The sequence below is a fragment of the Heptranchias perlo genome, unplaced genomic scaffold (genome assembly GCF_035084215.1).
Source record: "Heptranchias perlo isolate sHepPer1 unplaced genomic scaffold, sHepPer1.hap1 HAP1_SCAFFOLD_1636, whole genome shotgun sequence".
Taxonomy (NCBI): domain Eukaryota; kingdom Metazoa; phylum Chordata; class Chondrichthyes; order Hexanchiformes; family Hexanchidae; genus Heptranchias; species Heptranchias perlo.
This window is the reverse complement of record NW_027138899.1, coordinates 4,007-23,476: the sequence shown is the minus strand read 5'-3', so window position 1 is coordinate 23,476 and position 19,470 is coordinate 4,007. Positions and strand designations below refer to the sequence as shown.

The window sequence follows — 19,470 nt, the reverse complement described above, 5'->3', positions numbered from 1 at the left end:
GGGATGAGGGACTTGAGTGATGTGTGGAGACTGGAGAATTTGGGATTGTTCTCCTTAGAGCAGAGAAGGTTAAGGGGAGATTTGATCGAGGTGTTCAAAATCATGAAGGGTTTTGATCGAGTAAATAAGGAGGAACTGTTTCCAGTGGCAGGAGGGTCGGTAACCAGAGGACACAGATTTAAGATAATCGGGAAGAGATCCGGGGCAGGCGGGGGAAGATGCTGAGAATTTATTTTATGCAGCGAGTTGTTCTGATCTGGAATTCGCTGCCTGAAAGGGCGGTGGAAGCAGATTCAATAATAACTTTCAAAAAGGGAATTGGATAAATACTTGGATAGAATTCACAGGGCGACGGGGAAAGAGCCAGGGGGGAGTGGGACTAATTGGAGAGCTCTTTCAGAGAGCCGGCACGGGCACGATGGGCCGAATGGCCTCCTTCTGTGCTATACGATTCTATGATGCTATAAAGGAACAGCAGGTTCTGCCACGAGTCTACTGCGAGAGAGTGTCAATGGTGGCGTGATTCCCGACCGGGATCGAGCGGCTGGTGGAGGGCCTGGGGATTCCCAGATATCCAGCGACGTTACTGTCAACCTGCATTTCCTCAAGGCCGATTTCACAGGCCTGGGAGTGGGTTCCTGGGGTGCTTTTTTTTAAAATGAGGTGAGCGGGCGTGTCTGAGGGAGATTCAGTGATAACAAATTGCATTTATACGATGCCTTTAACGTAGTAAAACATTCAAAGGCGCTTCACAGGAGCGATTATCAAACAAAATTTGACACCGAGCCATATAAGGAGATATTAGGACAGGTGACCAAAAGCTTGGTCAAAGAGGCAGGTTTTAAGGAGCGTCTTAAAGGAGGAGAGAGAGGCGGAGAGGTTTAGGGAGGGAATTCCAGAGCTTAGGGCCGAGGCAGCTGAAGGCACGGCCGCCAATGGCGGAGCGATGGGAATCGAGGGATGCGCAAGAGGCCGGAATTGGAGGAGCGCAGAGATCTGGGAGGGTCGTAGGGGCTGGAGGAGGTTACAGAGATAGGGAAGGGGGGGAAGACGAGGGCCATGGAGGGATTTGTACAGGAGGATGGAGAATTCTAAAATCGAGGATGAGAAGGTAAGAAACGAAAAGGGGAGTGTCGTCCTTGCGAATAAATAACTCCCCCGGGGCTCTCACGGGGGGAGGGGGGCTAAAGTGGGTGAAAGTGAGACACACAAACTAGGAAGGGGCCTGATTTCAGCCCCCCGCCTCTGCCGAGACAGGGGAATGGAGCAGGTAAGGATATACACCTGTCCTCTGTGGGGCAAGAGAGAATCAGAGCAAAGGGAAGTCCAGGACAAGGGGGCATAACCTTCTGGTCTCCCCTCTCCCAGAATACCACCGGGGCTAAAAGGGGTTAAATTACGAGGACAGGTTGCACAGACTGGGCTTGTATTCCCTCAAGTATAGAAGATTAAGGGGTGATCTAATGGAGGGGTTTAAGATGATTAAAGGATTTGATAGGGTCGATAGAAACTATTTCCTCTGGTGGGGGGAGTCCAGAACAAGGGGGAATAACCTTAAAATTAGAGCCAGGCCGTTCAGGGGTGATGTCAGGAAGCATTTCATCACACAAAGGGGAGTGGAAATCTGGAACTCTCTCCCCCAAAAAAAGCTGTGGAGGCTGGGGGTCAATTGGAGCTTTCAAGACTGCGATCGATAGATTTTTGTTGGGTAAGGGTATCGAGGGATATGGAGCAAAGGCGGGTAAATGGGGTTAAGATACAGATCAGCCCTGATCTAATTGAACGGAGGAGCAGGCTCGAGGGGGTTTATTTCTCCCTCTCTCTCTCTGTGTTTTCTTTCTCAGCGATTGGGTCCGAGCTTTGGATATTCATCATTCCGGCCGTCATGACCTTGGTGATCCTGGTCCTCTTCTTGGAAGAGATGGGATTTTTCTTTCGGAATATCCGGAGCGATAAACGCAGGAGGCTGAACCTGTGGATCCTGGGAATCTATCCGGTGAGGACATTAACCCCTTCTCGTGGTGTCAGGCTCCCCATGCTAACATTCACCTCCCTCAGTCCCCCCTTCCCCCACCTCCCTCGGTCCCCACTTCCCCCTCCGCCCCCCCCTTCCCCCTCCGCCCCCCCTTCCCCCTCCGCCCCCCCTTCCCCCTCCGCCCCCTCGGTTCCCCCTTCCCCCTCCGCCCTCGGTCCCCCCTTCCCCCTCCGCCCTCGGTCCCCCCTTCCCCCTCCGCCCTCGGTCCCCCCTTCCCCCTTCCCCCTTCCCCCCTCCGCCCTCGGTCCCCCCCTTCCCCCCTCCGCCCTCGGTCCCCCCTTCCCCCTTCCCCCCCTCCGCCCTCCGCCCTCGGTCCCCCCTTCCCCCACCGCCCTCGGTCCCCCCTTCCCCCACCTCCCTCGGTCCCCCCCTTCCCCCACCTCCCTCGGTCCCCCCTTCCCCCACCTCCCTCGGTCCCCCCTTCCCCCACCTCCCTCGGTCCCCCCTTCCCCCACCTCCCTCGGTCCCCACTTCCCCCACCTCCCTCGGTCCCCACTTCCCCCCCTTCCCCCTCTGTCCCCACTTCCCCCCTTCCCCCTCTGCCCCCCCTTCCCCCTCTGCCCCCCCTTCCCCCTCTGCCCCCCCTTCCCCCTCTGCCCCCCCTTCCCCCTCTTCCCCCACCTCCCTCGGTCCCCCCTTCCCCCTCCGCCCTCGGTCCCCCCTTCCCCCTCCGCCCTCGGTCCCCCCTTCCCCCTCCGCCGCCCTCGGTCCCCCCTTCCCCCTCCGCCCTCGGTCCCCCCTTCCCCCTCCGCCCTCGGTCCCCCCTTCCCCCTTCCCCCTCCGCCCTCGGTCCCCCCTTCCCCCTCCGCCCTCGGTCCCCCCTTCCCCCTCCGCCCTCCGCCCTCGGTCCCCCCTTCCCCCACCGCCCTCGGTCCCCCCTTCCCCCACCTCCCTCGGTCCCCCCTTCCCCCACCTCCCTCGGTCCCCCCTTCCCCCACCTCCCTCGGTCCCCCCTTCCCCCACCTCCCTCGGTCCCCACTTCCCCCACCTCCCTCGGTCCCCACTTCCCCCCCTTCCCCCTCGGTCCCCACTTCCCCCCTTCCCCCTCTGCCCCCCCTTCCCCCTCTGCCCCCCCTTCCCCCTCTGCCCCCCCTTCCCCCTCTGCCCCCCCTTCCCCCTCTGCCCCCCCTTCCCCCTCTGCCCCCACCTCCCTCGGTCCCCCCTTCCCCCTCCGCCCTCGGTCCCCCCTTCCCCCTCCGCCCTCGGTCCCCCCTTCCCCCTCCGCCCTCGGTCCCCCCTTCCCCCTCCGCCCTCGGTCCCCCCTTCCCCCTCCGCCCTCGGTCCCCCCTTCCCCCTCCGCCCTCGGTCCCCCCTTCCCCCTCCGCCCTCGGTCCCCCCTTCCCCCTCCGCCCTCGGTCCCCCCTTCCCCCTCCGCCCTCGGTCCCCCCTTCCCCCTCCGCCCTCGGTCCCCCCTTCCCCCTCCGCCCTCGGTCCCCCCTTCCCCCACCTCCCTCGGTCTCCCTTTCCCCCACCTCCCTCAATCTGCCCTTCCCCCTCGGTCCCCCCTTCCCCCACCTCCCTCGGTCCCACCTCCCTCGGTCTCCCCTTCCCCCACCTCCCTCAATCTGCCCTTCCCCCTCGGTCCCCCCTTCCCCCACCTCCCTCGGTCCCCCCTTCCCCCACCTCCCTCGGTCCCCCCTCCGCCCTCGGTCCCCCCTTCCCCCACCTCCCTCGGTCTCCCTTTCCCCCACCTCCCTCAATCTGCCCTTCCCCCTCGGTCCCCCCTTCCCCCACCTCCCTCGGTCCCACCTCCCTCGGTCTCCCCTTCCCCCACCTCCCTCAATCTGCCCTTCCCCCTCGGTCCCCCCTTCCCCCACCTCCCTCGGTCCCCCCTCCGCCCTCGGTCCCCCCTTCCCCCACATCCCTCGGTCCCCCCTTCCCCCTCCGCCCTCGGTCCCCCCTTCCCCCACCTCCCTCGGTCCCCCCTTCCCCCAACTCCCCCGGTCCCCCCTTCCCCCTCCGCCCTCGGTCCCCCCTTCCCCCTCCGCCCTCGGTCCCCCCTTCCCCCTCCGCCCTCGGTCCCCCCTTCCCCCTCCGCCCTCGGTCCCCCCTTCCCCCTCCGCCCTCGGTCCCCCCTTCCCCCTCCGCCCTCGGTCCCCCCTTCCCCCTCCGCCCTCGGTCCCCCCTTCCCCCTCCGCCCTCGGTCCCCCCTTCCCCCACCTCCCTCAATCTGCCCTCCCCCTCGGTCCCCCCTTCCCCCACCTCCCTCGGTCCCACCTCCCTCGGTCCCCCCTTCCCCCACCTCCCTCGGTCCCCCCTTCCCCCACCTCCCTCGGTCCCCACTTCCCCCACCTCCCTCGGTCCCCACTTCCCCCCCTTCCCCCTCTGTCCCCACTTCCCCCCTTCCCCCTCTGCCCCCCCTTCCCCCTCTGCCCCCCCTTCCCCCTCTGCCCCCCCTTCCCCCTCTGCCCCCCCTTCCCCCTCTGCCCCCACCTCCCTCGGTCCCCCCTTCCCCCTCCGCCCTCGGTCCCCCCTTCCCCCTCCGCCCTCGGTCCCCCCTTCCCCCTCCGCCCTCGGTCCCCCCTTCCCCCTCCGCCCTCGGTCCCCCCTTCCCCCTCCGCCCTCGGTCCCCCCTTCCCCCTCCGCCCTCGGTCCCCCCTTCCCCCTCCGCCCTCGGTCCCCCCTTCCCCCTCCGCCCTCGGTCCCCCCTTCCCCCTCCGCCCTCGGTCCCCCCTTCCCCCACCTCCCTCGGTCTCCCTTTCCCCCACCTCCCTCAATCTGCCCTTCCCCCTCGGTCCCCCCTTCCCCCACCTCCCTCGGTCCCACCTCCCTCGGTCTCCCCTTCCCCCACCTCCCTCAATCTGCCCTTCCCCCTCGGTCCCCCCTTCCCCCACCTCCCTCGGTCCCCCCTTCCCCCACCTCCCTCGGTCCCCCCTCCGCCCTCGGTCCCCCCTTCCCCCACCTCCCTCGGTCTCCCTTTCCCCCACCTCCCTCAATCTGCCCTTCCCCCTCGGTCCCCCCTTCCCCCACCTCCCTCGGTCCCACCTCCCTCGGTCTCCCCTTCCCCCACCTCCCTCAATCTGCCCTTCCCCCTCGGTCCCCCCTTCCCCCACCTCCCTCGGTCCCCCCTCCGCCCTCGGTCCCCCCTTCCCCCACATCCCTCGGTCCCCCCTTCCCCCTCCGCCCTCGGTCCCCCCTTCCCCCACCTCCCTCGGTCCCCCCTTCCCCCAACTCCCCCGGTCCCCCCTTCCCCCTCCGCCCTCGGTCCCCCCCTTCCCCCTCCGCCCTCGGTCCCCCCTTCCCCCTCCGCCCTCGGTCCCCCCTTCCCCCTCCGCCCTCGGTCCCCCCCTTCCCCCTCCGCCCTCGGTCCCCCCTTCCCCCTCCGCCCTCGGTCCCCCCTTCCCCCTCCGCCCTCGGTCCCCCCTTCCCCCACCTCCCTCAATCTGCCCTCCCCCTCGGTCCCCCCTTCCCCCACCTCCCTCGGTCCCACCTCCCTCGGTCTCCCCTTCCCCCACCTCCCTCAATCTGCCCTTCCCCCACCTCCCTCGGTCCGCCCTTCCCCCACCTCCCTCGGTCCCCCCTTCCCTCGGTCCCCCCTTCCCCCACCTCCCTCGGTCCCCCCTTCCCCCTCCGCCCTCGGTCCCCCCTTCCCCCTCCGCCCTCGGTCCCCCCTTCCCCCTCCGCCCTCGGTCCCCCCTTCCCCCTCCGCCCTCGGTCCCCCCTTCCCCCTCCGCCCTCGGTCCCCCCCTTCCCCCTCCGCCCTCGGTCCCCCCTTCCCCCTCCGCCCTCGGTCCCCCCTTCCCCCTCCGCCCTCGGTCCCCCCTTCCCCCTCCGCCCTCGGACCCCCCTTCCCCCTCCGCCCTCGGACCCCCCTTCCCCCTCCGCCCTCGGTCCCCCCTTCCCCCTCCGCCCTCGGTCCCCCCTTCCCCCTCCGCCCTCGGACCCCCCTTCCCCCTCCGCCCTCGGACCCCCCTTCCCCCTCCGCCCTCGGACCCCCCTTCCCCCTCCGCCCTCGGTCCCCCCTTCCCCCTCCGCCCTCGGTCCCCCCTTCCCCCTCCGCCCTCGGTCCCCCCTTCCCCCTCCGCCCTCGGTCCCCCCTTCCCCCTCCGCCCTCGGTCCCCCCTTCCCCCTCCGCCCTCGGTCCCCCCTTCCCCCTCCGCCCTCGGTCCCCCCTTCCCCCTCCGCCCTCGGTCCCCCCTTCCCCCTCCGCCCTCGGTCCCCCCTTCCCCCTCCGCCCTCGGTCCCCCCTTCCCCCTCCGCCCTCGGTCCCCCCTTCCCCCTCCGCCCTCGGTCCCCCCTTCCCCCTCCGCCCTCGGTCCCCCCTTCCCCCTCCGCCCTCGGTCCCCCCTTCCCCCTCCGCCCTCGGTCCCCCCTTCCCCCTCCGCCCTCGGTCCCCCCTTCCCCCTCCGCCCTCGGTCCCCCCTTCCCCCTCCGCCCTCGGTCCCCCCTTCCCCCTCCGCCCCCCCTTCCCCCTCCGCCCCCCCTTCCCCCTCCGCCCCCCCTTCCCCCTCCGCCCCCCCTTCCCCCTCCGCCCCCCCTTCCCCCTCCGCCCCCCCTTCCCCCTCCGCCCCCCCTTCCCCCTCCGCCCCCCCTTCCCCCTCCGCCCCCCCTTCCCCCTCCGCCCTCGGTCCCCCTCCGCCCTCGGTCCCCCTCCGCCCTCGGTCCCCCTCCGCCCTCGGTCCCCCCTTCCCCCTCCGCCCTCGGTCCCCCCTTCCCCCTCCGCCCTCGGTCCCCCCTTCCCCCTCCGCCCTCGGTCCCCCCTTCCCCCTCCGCCCTCGGTCCCCCCTTCCCCCTCCGCCCTCGGTCCCCCCTTCCCCCTCCGCCCTCGGTCCCCCCTTCCCCCTCCGCCCTCGGTCCCCCCTTCCCCCTCCGCCCTCGGTCCCCCCTTCCCCCTCCGCCCTCGGTCCCCCCTTCCCCCTCCGCCCTCGGTCCCCCCTTCCCCCTCCGCCCTCGGTCCCCCCTTCCCCCTCCGCCCTCGGTCCCCCCTTCCCCCTCCGCCCTCGGTCCCCCCTTCCCCCTCCGCCCTCGGTCCCCCCTTCCCCCTCCGCCCTCGGTCCCCCCTTCCCCCTCCGCCCTCGGTCCCCCCTTCCCCCTCCGCCCTCGGTCCCCCCTTCCCCCTCCGCCCTCGGTCCCCCCTTCCCCCTCCGCCCTCGGTCCCCCCTTCCCCCTCCGCCCTCGGTCCCCCCTTCCCCCTCCGCCCTCGGTCCCCCCCTTCCCCCTCCGCCCTCGGTCCCCCCTTCCCCCTCCGCCCTCGGTCCCCCCTTCCCCCTCCGCCCTCGGTCCCCCCTTCCCCCTCCGCCCTCGGTCCCCCCTTCCCCCTCCGCCCTCGGTCCCCCCTTCCCCCTCCGCCCTCGGTCCCCCCTTCCCCCACCTCCCTCAATCTGCCCTTCCCCCTCGGTCCCCCCTTCCCCCACCTCCCTCGGTCCCACCTCCCTCGGTCTCCCCTTCCCCCACCTCCCTCAATCTGCCCTTCCCCCTCGGTCCCCCCTTCCCCCACATCCCTCGGTCCCCCCTTCCCCCTCCGCCCTCGGTCCCCCCTTCCCCCTCCGCCCTCGGTCCCCCCTTCCCCCTCCGCCCTCGGTCCCCCCTTCCCCCTCCGCCCTCGGTCCCCCCTTCCCCCTCCGCCCTCGGTCCCCCCTTCCCCCTCCGCCCTCGGTCCCCCCTTCCCCCTCCGCCCTCGGTCCCCCCTTCCCCCTCCGCCCTCGGTCCCCCCTTCCCCCTCCGCCCTCGGTCCCCCCTTCCCCCTCCGCCCTCGGTCCCCCCTTCCCCCTCCGCCCTCGGTCCCCCCTTCCCCCTCCGCCCTCGGTCCCCCCTTCCCCCTCCGCCCTCGGTCCCCCCTTCCCCCTCCGCCCTCGGTCCCCCCTTCCCCCACCTCCCTCAATCTGCCCTTCCCCCTCGGTCCCCCCTTCCCCCACCTCCCTCGGTCCCACCTCCCTCGGTCTCCCCTTCCCCCACCTCCCTCAATCTGCCCTTCCCCCTCGGTCCCCCCTTCCCCCACATCCCTCGGTCCCCCCTTCCCCCTCCGCCCTCGGTCCCCCCTTCCCCCACCTCCCTCGGTCCCCCCTTCCCCCACCTCCCCCGGTCCGCCCTCGGTCCCCCCTTCCCCCTCCGCCCTCGGTCCCCCCTTCCCCCTCCGCCCTCGGTCCCCCCTTCCCCCTCCGCCCTCGGTCCCCCCTTCCCCCTCCGCCCTCGGTCCCCCCTTCCCCCACCTCCCTCAATCTGCCCTCCCCCTCGGTCCCCCCTTCCCCCACCTCCCTCGGTCTCCCCTTCCCCCACCTCCCTCAATCTGCCCTTCCCCCACCTCCCTCGGTCCCCCCTTCCCCCACCTCCCTCGGTCCCCCCTTCCCCCTCCGCCCTCGGTCCCCCCTTCCCCCTCCGCCCTCGGTCCCCCCTTCCCCCTCCGCCCTCGGTCCCCCCTTCCCCCTCCGCCCTCGGTCCCCCCTTCCCCCTCCGCCCTCGGTCCCCCCTTCCCCCTCCGCCCTCGGTCCCCCCTTCCCCCTCCGCCCTCGGTCCCCCCTTCCCCCTCCGCCCTCGGTCCCCCCTTCCCCCTCCGCCCTCGGTCCCCCCTTCCCCCTCCGCCCTCGGTCCCCCCTTCCCCCTCCGCCCTCGGTCCCCCCTTCCCCCTCCGCCCTCGGTCCCCCCTTCCCCCTCCGCCCTCGGTCCCCCCTTCCCCCTCCGCCCTCGGTCCCCCCTTCCCCCTCCGCCCTCGGTCCCCCCTTCCCCCTCCGCCCTCGGTCCCCCCTTCCCCCTCCGCCCTCGGTCCCCCCTTCCCCCTCCGCCCTCGGTCCCCCCTTCCCCCTCCGCCCTCGGTCCCCCCTTCCCCCTCCGCCCTCGGTCCCCCCTTCCCCCTCCGCCCTCGGTCCCCCCTTCCCCCTCCGCCCTCGGTCCCCCCTTCCCCCTCCGCCCTCGGTCCCCCCTTCCCCCTCCGCCCTCGGTCCCCCCTTCCCCCTCCGCCCTCGGTCCCCCCTTCCCCCTCCGCCCTCGGTCCCCCCTTCCCCCTCCGCCCTCGGTCCCCCCTTCCCCCTCCGCCCTCGGTCCCCCCTTCCCCCTCCGCCCTCGGTCCCCCCTTCCCCCTCCGCCCTCGGTCCCCCCTTCCCCCTCCGCCCTCGGTCCCCCCTTCCCCCTCCGCCCTCGGTCCCCCCTTCCCCCTCCGCCCTCGGTCCCCCCTTCCCCCTCCGCCCTCGGTCCCCCCTTCCCCCTCCGCCCTCGGTCCCCCCTTCCCCCTCCGCCCTCGGTCCCCCCCTTCCCCCTCCGCCCTCGGTCCCCCCTTCCCCCTCCGCCCTCGGTCCCCCCTTCCCCCTCCGCCCTCGGTCCCCCCTTCCCCCTCCGCCCTCGGTCCCCCCTTCCCCCTCCGCCCTCGGTCCCCCCTTCCCCCTCCGCCCTCGGTCCCCCCTTCCCCCTCCGCCCTCGGACCCCCCTTCCCCCTCCGCCCTCGGACCCCCCTTCCCCCTCCGCCCTCGGACCCCCCTTCCCCCTCCGCCCTCGGACCCCCCTTCCCCCTCCGCCCTCGGACCCCCCTTCCCCCTCCGCCCTCGGTCCCCCCTTCCCCCTCCGCCCTCGGTCCCCCCTTCCCCCTCCGCCCTCGGTCCCCCCTTCCCCCTCCGCCCTCGGTCCCCCCTTCCCCCTCCGCCCCCCCCTTCCCCCTCCGCCCCCCCCTTCCCCCTCCGCCCCCCCCTTCCCCCTCCGCCCCCCCCTTCCCCCTCCGCCCCCCCCTTCCCCCTCCGCCCTCGGTCCCCCCTTCCCCCTCCGCCCCCCCCTTCCCCCTCCGCCCCCCCCTTCCCCCTCCGCCCCCCCCTTCCCCCTCCGCCCCCCCCTTCCCCCTCCGCCCCCCCCTTCCCCCTCCGCCCTCGGTCCCCCCTTCCCCCTCCGCCCTCGGTCCCCCCTTCCCCCTCCGCCCTCGGTCCCCCCTTCCCCCTCCGCCCTCGGTCCCCCCTTCCCCCTCCGCCCTCGGTCCCCCCTTCCCCCTCCGCCCTCAATCTGCCCTTCCCTCTCGGTCCCCCCTTCCCCCACCTCCCTCGGTCCCACCTCCCTCGGTCTCCCCTTCCCCCACCTCCCTCAATCTGCCCTTCCCCCTCGGTCCCCCCTTCCCCCACCTCCCTTGGTCCCCCCTTCCCCCTCCGCCCCCCCTTCCCCCACCTCCCTCGGTCCCCCCTTCCCCCACCTCCCCCGGTCCCCCCTTACCCCACCTTCCTCGGTCTCCCCATCCCTCACCTCCCCCAGTCCCCTCCTCCCTCAGTCTCCCCTTCCCCCACCTCCCTCAGTCTCCCCTCCCTCCTACAATTTGCGGGCTTTTTAAACCCCATTTCCCCAATTGTTGACCCTCCTCTCTTCTCTTTTACCCTGGGGCGGGCCCTGCCCTCTGATTCCTGCCCCTCCAGCTAAACTTCTCAAGTAAGAAATATCCTTCCACCTGATGCGTGGCTGATGTTGCCATGGTTTCAAGAGGCATATGGACAGAGCGTTACTGATTAAATAGCATTTGGAGCTGAGAACCGCCAGGTATGGAGTGTGAGTAATCCTCCATTCTCTGTTTCTGTTAGGTGTTTGCGATAACCTCACTGGTCGGGATGTACATCCCCAGATCTGCCTCCCTCTGCAGCTTTGTGGCTTCGATGTAAGTATTGCAACTGGTCTCCCAGGGCTGATAAAACGCTCCTACTGAGTGGGACTAAGGGACATTTGTCACCTCTGTTCGCATTGTAAACCAATGGACCAAACCCCTTCCCATTCACTCCCATTGTACACAATCCTAATGGACCAAACCTCTTCCCATTTAGTCCCATTGTACACAGTCCCAATGGACCAAACCCCTTCCCATTCACTCCCATTGTACACAATCCCAATGGACGAAACTCCTTCCCATTCACTCCCATTGTACACAATCCCAATGGATCAAATCCCTTCCCATTCACTCCCATTGTACACAGTCCCAATGGACCAAACCCCTTCCCATTCACTCCCATTGTACACAATCCTAATGGACCAAACCCCTTCCCATTCACTCCCATTGTACACAATCCCAATGAACCAAACCCCTTCCCATTCACTCCCATTGTACACAGTCCCAATGGACCAAACTCCTTCCCATTCACTCCCATTGTACACAATCCCAATGAACCAAACCCCTTCCCATTCACTCCCATTGTACACAGTCCCAATGGACCAAACTCCTTCCCATTCACTCCTATTATACACAATCCCAATGAACCAAACCCCTTCCCATTCACTCCCATTGTACACAGTCCCAATGGACCAAACCCCTTCCCATTCACTCCCACTGTACACAATCCCAATGAACCCAAACCCCTTCCCATTCACTCCCACTGTACACAATCTCAATGAACCAAACCCCTTCCCTTTGTGTCTTGGCACCTTGCTGGTCTGTAATTGGCTCTTTAGCAAGAGGAGATGGGATATGAGACTGGTCCAGTGGGGCCCAAACATGGATCTAAATGACATCACCAGCTGGTGGGGCTGAATGCCACTTCTCGTATACTTATGTACGTGTATGCCACTGTCTAATTGCTCCAGTTTCTGTACCAAGCATCTCTTTATAATCCAGTCCCTTTCTTTTCAGCTATCATTCCATAACTCTTTGGAAATTCCTGGGACTGATTACGGATTTCTTCGGTGGGAAGATGAGGATGCTGGAACAGTTGGCTGGGGAGGAGGTGTCGCCCAGTCCCTTCCCATGTTGCTGTTGCTGTTGCCTCCCGATGATCTCCGTCAACCAGTGAGTTCCTTCGGAGAGAGGGGGGGGAGAGGGGGGAGAGCGGGGGGGCGACGGAGAGAGAGACAGTGGGAGAGGGAGAGAGAGACAGTGGGAGAGGGAGAGAGAGAGCGCACGCGGGAGAGGGAGAGAGAGAGCGCACGCGACAGAGGGAGAGAGAGAGCGCACGCGACAGAGGGAGAGAGAGCGCGCACGCGACAGAGGGAGAGAGAGCGCGCACGCGACAGAGGGAGAGAGAGCGCGCACGCGACAGAGGGAGAGAGCGCGCACGCGACAGAGGGAGAGAGCGCGCACGCGACAGAGGGAGAGAGCGCGCACGCGACAGAGGGAGAGAGCGCGCACGCGACAGAGGGAGAGAGCGCGCACGCGACAGAGGGAGAGAGCGCGCACGCGACAGAGGGAGAGAGCGCGCACGCGACAGAGGGAGAGAGCGCGCACGCGACAGAGGGAGAGAGCGCGCACGCGACAGAGGGAGAGAGCGCGCACGCGACAGAGGGAGAGAGCGCGCACGCGACAGAGGGAGAGAGCGCGCACGCGACAGAGGGAGAGAGCGCGCACGCGACAGAGGGAGAGAGCGCGCACGCGACAGAGGGAGAGAGCGCGCACGCGACAGAGGGAGAGAGCGCGCACGCGACAGAGGGAGAGAGCGCGCACGCGACAGAGGGAGAGAGCGCGCACGCGACAGAGGGAGAGAGCGCGCACGCGACAGAGGGAGAGAGCGCGCACGCGACAGAGGGAGAGAGCGCGCACGCGACAGAGGGAGAGAGCGCGCACGCGACAGAGGGAGAGAGCGCGCACGCGACAGAGGGAGAGAGCGCGCACGCGACAGAGGGAGAGAGCGCGCACGCGACAGAGGGAGAGAGCGCGCACGCGACAGAGGGAGAGAGCGCGCACGCGACAGAGGGAGAGAGCGCGCACGCGACAGAGGGAGAGAGCGCGCACGCGACAGAGGGAGAGAGCGCGCACGCGACAGAGGGAGAGAGCGCGCACGCGACAGAGGGAGAGAGCGCGCACGCGACAGAGGGAGAGACAGTGAGATACAGAGAACATGGAGCAAGAGGAGACAGAGAGAAAGGGAGGGACAGGAAGAGAGAGACACAGAGAAAGGAGAGAGAGTGAGAAAAAGCGAGGGGAGAGTGAGAGAAGGAGTGAAAGTGAGGAAGAAGAGACTAGGAGGAGCGACCAAAAGCTGGGTTGAAGAGGTGGATTTTAAGGAGGGTCTGAAAGGATTAGGGGGAGGTGGAGAGATTTAGGGAGGGAATTCCTAGGTGGCTGACGGTTTTGGATGAGCTGAATTTTACCAAGGGAGGAGGATGGGAGGCCGGCCAGGAGAGCATTGGAATAGTCGAGTCTGGGAGTAACAAAGGCATGGAGGAGGGTTTCAGCGGCAGATGAGCTGAAGCAGAGGCGGAGACGGGTGATGTCACGGAGGTGGAAGTGAGCGGCCAGACGTTTAACTTGGGGCCCCGAGGTGATGGCCATTTCCCCTTTCTCTTCCTGAGGTCGAACCTGAGGTGGATGACAGCGGCTGTATTCCAGTTATCCGTCGTCAGGACGATTCTCTTCTTTGTCATGCTTGTGCTGTGGACAGACGAAAAGTACGATTATGGAGACGTGAGTACCTTCTGCAAATCCCAGAGAGCTACCATCCTGCTTGATTTGTTTCTTACTCCCAGGGCAGGTACAGCACGGGTTAGATACAGAGTAAAGCTCCCTCTACACTGTCCCATCAAACACTCCCAGGGCAGGTACAGGGTTAGATACAGAGTAAAGCTCCCTCTACACTGTCCCATCAAACACTCCCAGGGCAGGTACAGGGTTAGATACAGAGTAAAGCTCCCTCTACACTGTCCCATCAAACACTCCCAGGGCAGGTACAGGGTTAGATACAGAGTAAAGCTCCCTCTACACTGTCCCATCAAACACTCCCAGGGCAGGTACAGGGTTAGATACAGAGTAAAGCTCCCTCTACACTGTCCCATCAAACACTCCCAGGGCAGGTACAGGGTTAGATACAGAGTAAAGCTCCCTCTACACTGTCCCGTCAAACACTCCCAGGGCAGGTACAGGGTTAGATACAGAGTAAAGCTCCCTCTACACTGTCCCATCAAACACTCCCAGGGCAGGTACAGGGTTAGATACAGAGTAAAGCTCCCTCCACACTGTCCCATCAAACACTCCCAGGGCAGGTACAGGGTTAGATACAGAGTAAAGCTCCCTCTACACTGTCCCATCAAACACTCCCAGGGCAGGTACAGGGTTAGATACAGAGTAAAGCTCCCTCTACACTGTCCCGTCAAACACTCCCAGGGCAGGTACAGGGTTAGATACAGAGTAAAGCTCCCTCTACACTGTCCCGTCAAACACTCCCAGGGCAGGTACAGCACGGGTTAGATTTCAGCAGACAGGATGCAGAGAGGAGGAAAAGGATGTAGGACGGGTTTTGTTAAGATGAGAGAAAAGTTTAGAAGCTTAATGACTGCGGTGAATATAAAATTAGGGAGATGAAAAGAGTGCAACAGAGAAAGAGGTGGCTAGTGATAAGAGAAGGTTCCGCTATCAGACAGCAGCAATTTGTATTTATTTGGTGTCTTCAAGATAAGGAAACATCCTGAGAAATTACAGGTGGGAGAGTGTGGGCACAAGTAGCAGAGGAAACTTCGGAGGGATTATCTAAGGGATGGTGAACAAGAGAGGAGACTGCTATTGGCAGAGAGAGACGTAGAGAGGCATAGAGGGTTAGGGAGGGAGTGCCAGAGTCCAGGGCCGAGGCAGCTGAAGGCACGGACACCAATGGGAGAGTTGCGAGGGTGGGAATGCAGAATCGGACATAAGGCTGGCAGAGGGGGTGAGGCGAGGCCAGGCCATGAGGGGATTGGACAAGGGGTATGAGATGGATGGGGTCAGAAGAGTCTCTTTGATATAGTTTGGGGCGGGGGGCAGCATCGAGATTTGTGCTTGATGGAGCTGGCAAGGCGAAGGCAGCTTAAGGATGGAACGTAGGAACAGGAGGAGGCCATTCAGCCCCTCGTGCCTGTTCCGCCATTCAACTAGATCATGGTTGACCCGCCTTGGTTCCGTAACCCTAAATACCCAACAAAAATCGATCAATCTCAGTTTTGAAATTTTCAATTGACCCCCAGCCTCAACAGCTTTTTGGGGGATTCCCACTCCCCTTTGTGTGACGAAGTGCTTCCAGGCATCACCCCTGAACGGCCTGGCTCTAATTTTAAGGTTATGCCCCCCTTGTTCTGGACTCCCCCCACCAGAGGAAATAGCTTCTCTCTCTCTCTACCCTATTGAATCCTATAATCATCTTAAACACCTCAATCAGATCACCCCTTAAACTTCTACACTCGAGGGAATACAAGCCTAGTCTACGCAACCTGTCCTCGTAATTTAACCCTTTTAGCCCCGGTATCATTCTGGAGAGAGGAGACTCTAACGGAGGGACGACAAAAAGCAGATGTCACATGTTGACATGTCTTTGCCCTTTCCAGGTTGACTTCCTAAACCCCAACTCCTATGTAAACATCATCATCGGCGTCTCCACCTTCCTGTCCTTCTACGGATACCTGCTCTTCTACAAGGCGACAAAGAACTCGCTGCAAGGCTACGGGCTCCAGGAGAAGTTCATCTGCATCATCGTGGTTCTGGTGCTGTTTGGACTGCAGAGCGGAATCCTAGAGACCATGAGCGCGCTCGGAGCCATCCCCTGCTTCCCGCCGTTCTCCGTCGACATGCGTTCTCAGAGTAAGTCAGCGGTCGCTTTGGCGTTCACAGGAAACCCAGGTGAGGCGTGCCAAGCTTCCTCACCCAACCTGGCCCCATAGAACGGGGCACTACCTTGGTTGGAAAGAGAAGGTGGCAGAAGATGAGGTGTCATTAAGCTTGAAAGTCTCTAGATTGCAGGAGAAGGGGAAGAACGAGGGAGGTAAGAAATGTTTCGTGGTTGGAAGCTCCAGGCCGAAGATGGATCACATGTAAAAACTCTATTGCCCGGATCCTAACTCGCACCAGGTCCCGTTCACCCATCACCCCCTGTGCTCGCTGATCTACATTGGCTCCCAGTCCGTCAATGCCCAATTTTAAAATCCCTCATCCTTGTTTTCTAATCCCTCCACGGCCCTCGCCCCCCTCCCTATCTCAGTAACCTCCTCCAGCCCCTACAACCCTCCCAGATCTCTGCGCTCCTCCAATTCCGGCCTCTTGTCCATCCCCTGATTCCCATCGCTCCGCCATTGGCGGCCGTGCCTTCAGCCGCCTCGGCCCGAAGCTCTGGAATTCCCTCCCTAAACCTCTCCAATTTTTTCTCTGCCTTTAAGACGCTCCTTAAAACCTCCCTCTCGTCACCTGTCCTAATATCTCCTTATGTGGCTCAGTGTCGGATTTTGTCTGATAGCACTCCTGTGAAGCGCCTCGGGACGTTTTACTACGTTAAAGGCGCTGGATAAATACAAGTTGCTGTCAGATGGCCAGTTTTATTTTGTAATCCTGTCAGGAAGGTGAGAGTTGGTAATGGAGCCTCTCCAGCTGGGAGCTAATGATATAAAGACTTGCATTTATACAGCGAGTTACTTTGAAGTGCAGTCACTGTCGTTATGTGGGGTAACGTCACAAGCGTTTTTGCAAACATGAACGAGCAGTGTCGGCCGAGGGGGGAATGTTGGCTTCCTGCTCTTCTTCCAATCGGGCCGTGGGACCTTTAACCTCCACCGTCCTTACCCAGTCTGGCCTATACCAAGGTGGTTGACTCTTAGCTGCCCTCTGAAGTGGTCCAGCGAGCCACTCCATCGTATCAAACTGCCTCAAGGAAAAACAGTGGCTCAAGAAGGCGGCCCACCACCGCCTTCTCGGGGCATCTAGGGACGGGCAATAAATACCAGCCCTGCCAGCGACGTCCACATCCCAAGAATGAATAAAGAAAACTAAGACAGGGCCTCATTCATAAGGCAGCACCTCTGACAATGTTGCACTCCCTCGGTGCTGCACTAGAGTGTCAGCCCAGATTATGTTGCTCCAGCCCTCAAACCCACAACCAAATGAATCAGAAGAGCGATACTGACTGAGCCAAGCTGGCACAGTCAGGGTTGGGTCGGGTCGAGGTGGGGTTGGGTCAAGGCCACGATAGAGTGGACTGTACACGGTCTGTGCATCGACTTGATGAGCCAAATGGCCTTATCTTGTTCCCCGCTTCCTCCTGTAACGCCCTGCTGCTGTGTCTCTTGCAGTAATTTTCCATTACGCAGTAATCGTCGAGATGTTCTTCATCAGCATGTTGGCCCGCTACTGCTTCAGGAAGGTGGAGCCCTGCGATAACCTGGCCGACGATCAGCCCAGGCCCAAGTCGCACAAGTCCGTGCAGACGGACGAAGCCGAGTTCAACAGCAACGACTGTGGCTTCGTCGACCCGGAGGAGTTCGCGTTGGGATTGAGCCCGGGTTACAACAGTGACACAGAAGACACCCTGTGCAGGATCGAACACGCCCCCTTGGATAGGTTCGACTTCAAGACGGCTAAGAAACTGCTAGCGGACAGCAGGTTTGTCTCCGTGCACCTCAATGAGCAGAAAGATATGAGGGAGTCGAGTACCATTTGCAACGTATCCCCAGTTCAAGACTCTGTATCAGTTGAAATGGACACTGTGCAGGTGAGGGCACAGATTAACTACCGGGATCCCAGTAAGGACGTGACTATGGTCTGAAGCTTCTGCTCCCTGTAACGGTCATTTACCCCAATGATAAATTCGAAGCTTTTAACATCTACCTATGTATATAAAAGACTGGAGTCTATTATGCATCTGAGACACTCGGGCATCACGCTGCGTTACAGATGCTTAAACAGTTTAAGGGAGAAATAAAGCTGGGTTTTTCACCCTGGGGATTCTTTTGAGCTGCAATCCACTCTAATTGACCTCGGCAATGTACAAGCAGCTACCAATGCCCGGTTTCCTCGAAAGTACTTTGAGCATTGTCTTTAAAAGGGACAGGTCAGTTTAGAAGCTCAAACATCAGAACCGTGAGCAATGCCACGGGTCACCCACACGTTTTTAAGTGGAATGCTCAATCAACAAAGAGCACATGAGTTTCCTTCCATAGACCCTGGGGACTGAAGGAAAATAAAACATTTTTACACACTTTTTTTTTCTTTTTAGATTTCAGTAGGAAGGTTTTGTGCAGCGTGACTTTATTTATTTATTTCTGAGTGAATAAATAGTCAGGCTGCACTTGAGTAAGGTGGACTGGCAAATGGTGTTTCATGTACTAAAAGGTCGTGTTTAATTTACTAACATTATTCCTGTCCGTAGGAACATAGGGACAGGAGTAGGCCATTCAGCCCCTCGAGCCTGTTCCGCCATTCAATCAGATCATGGCTAATTGGTACCTCAATTCCATTTACCCTCCATAATCCCTTGATACCCTTACAAAACTAGTTAGATAGTTACTTAGGCCACTACTTGAGTATTGCATACAGTTCTGGTCACCACATTACAGCAAGCATGTGATTGCACTGGAGAGGGTACAGAGATTTACGAGGGTGTTGCCAGGACTGGAGAATTTTAGCTGTGAGGAAAGATTGGATAGGCTGGGGTTATTCTGTTTGGAACAAAGGAGGCTGAGGGGAGATTTAATTGAGGTGTATAAAATTATGAGGGGCCTAGATAGAATGGATAGGAAGGACCTATTTCCCTTAGCAGAGAGGTCAATAACCAGGGGGCATAGATTTAAAGTGATTGGTAGAAGGATTAGAGGGGAGCTGAGGAGAATGTTTTTCACCCAGAGGGTGGTGGGGGTCTGGAACTCACTGCCTGAAAGGGTGGTAGAGGCAGAAACCCTCAACTCATTTAAAAAGTACCTGGATGTGCACCTGAAGTGCCGTATCCTACAGGGCTACAGACCAAGTGCTGGAAAGTGGGATTAGGCTGGATGGCTCATTCTCGGCCAGCACGGACACGATGGGCCGAATGGCCTCCTTCTGTGCCGTAAATTTTCTCATGAAAACAAAAATCCATCGATCTGAGTCTTCAAAATTCCAATTCACCCAGCATCCACAGACTACTGGGGCAAGAGAGTTCCAGATTTCCACCAGCCTTTGCGTGAAAACATGCTTCCTGATTTCACTCCTGAGCAGTCTGCTCGAGGGGTCTTTTGAACATTCTGGCTCCTAACAATAATGGAGATTGGTATTGGGTTTGGGTTTGTGACTCTACTGAATAAACTACTTGTTTTATTAAACGGCACTGGTGAGTGATCTGAATTTGTCACCCAATTAGGACACGCACTGTCTGCCAGCTTATAGTAATCTTGCTATTCACAGGCCAGAACCTAAGTCGCATCGCCTCCCAGCTTCTAGCGCCCCTCCTGGCTTCCCAGCTTTTGGATCCGTGCAATCCTGCTCTGTGTCCCAAACTTTTATCTCTCCTACACAGCAATAATTAATGCAATTAGAATTCAGGGAGCCAACAGTAATCTTTCCAATGATATCAGTGTGCATCTCTTATAGTCTTGAATCTATGTGAATGTGCACCAGTGATATGTTGTAGAATGCCTTCGACAATCAGACTACTGAAGCAGAGGACTATTATCTCTTCAATGCTATCAAAATACATTGAGCTTTGCTGTTTCTGCCGGCAGTCTTCCCTCAGATGGTCATTGCTGACACTTTCCACTTCCAAATTTGTATATCAATTTCAAAGTATGAATCCTTGATTCATCAGCATTGCTATGGGAATTCCAGTACAGTGTGTATATATATGTTTGTGAGA

At 62.4% G+C, this 19,470-nt stretch overlaps 1 protein-coding gene across 1 annotated transcript; it reads left to right on the top strand.

The window, feature by feature from the left end:
* Positions 1-1,685: 1,685 nt before the first annotated feature.
* LOC137309447 (organic solute transporter subunit alpha-like) lies at positions 1,686-18,889 on the top strand. The gene is made up of 6 exons (XM_067977649.1): positions 1,686-1,996; positions 10,516-10,589; positions 11,553-11,708; positions 13,208-13,319; positions 15,206-15,458; positions 16,937-18,889. Exons 1-6 carry the CDS (start codon positions 1,727-1,729, stop codon positions 17,407-17,409), a joined length of 1,338 nt encoding a protein of 445 aa, XP_067833750.1. The 5' UTR covers positions 1,686-1,726; the 3' UTR covers positions 17,410-18,889.
* Positions 18,890-19,470: the final 581 nt, after the last annotated feature.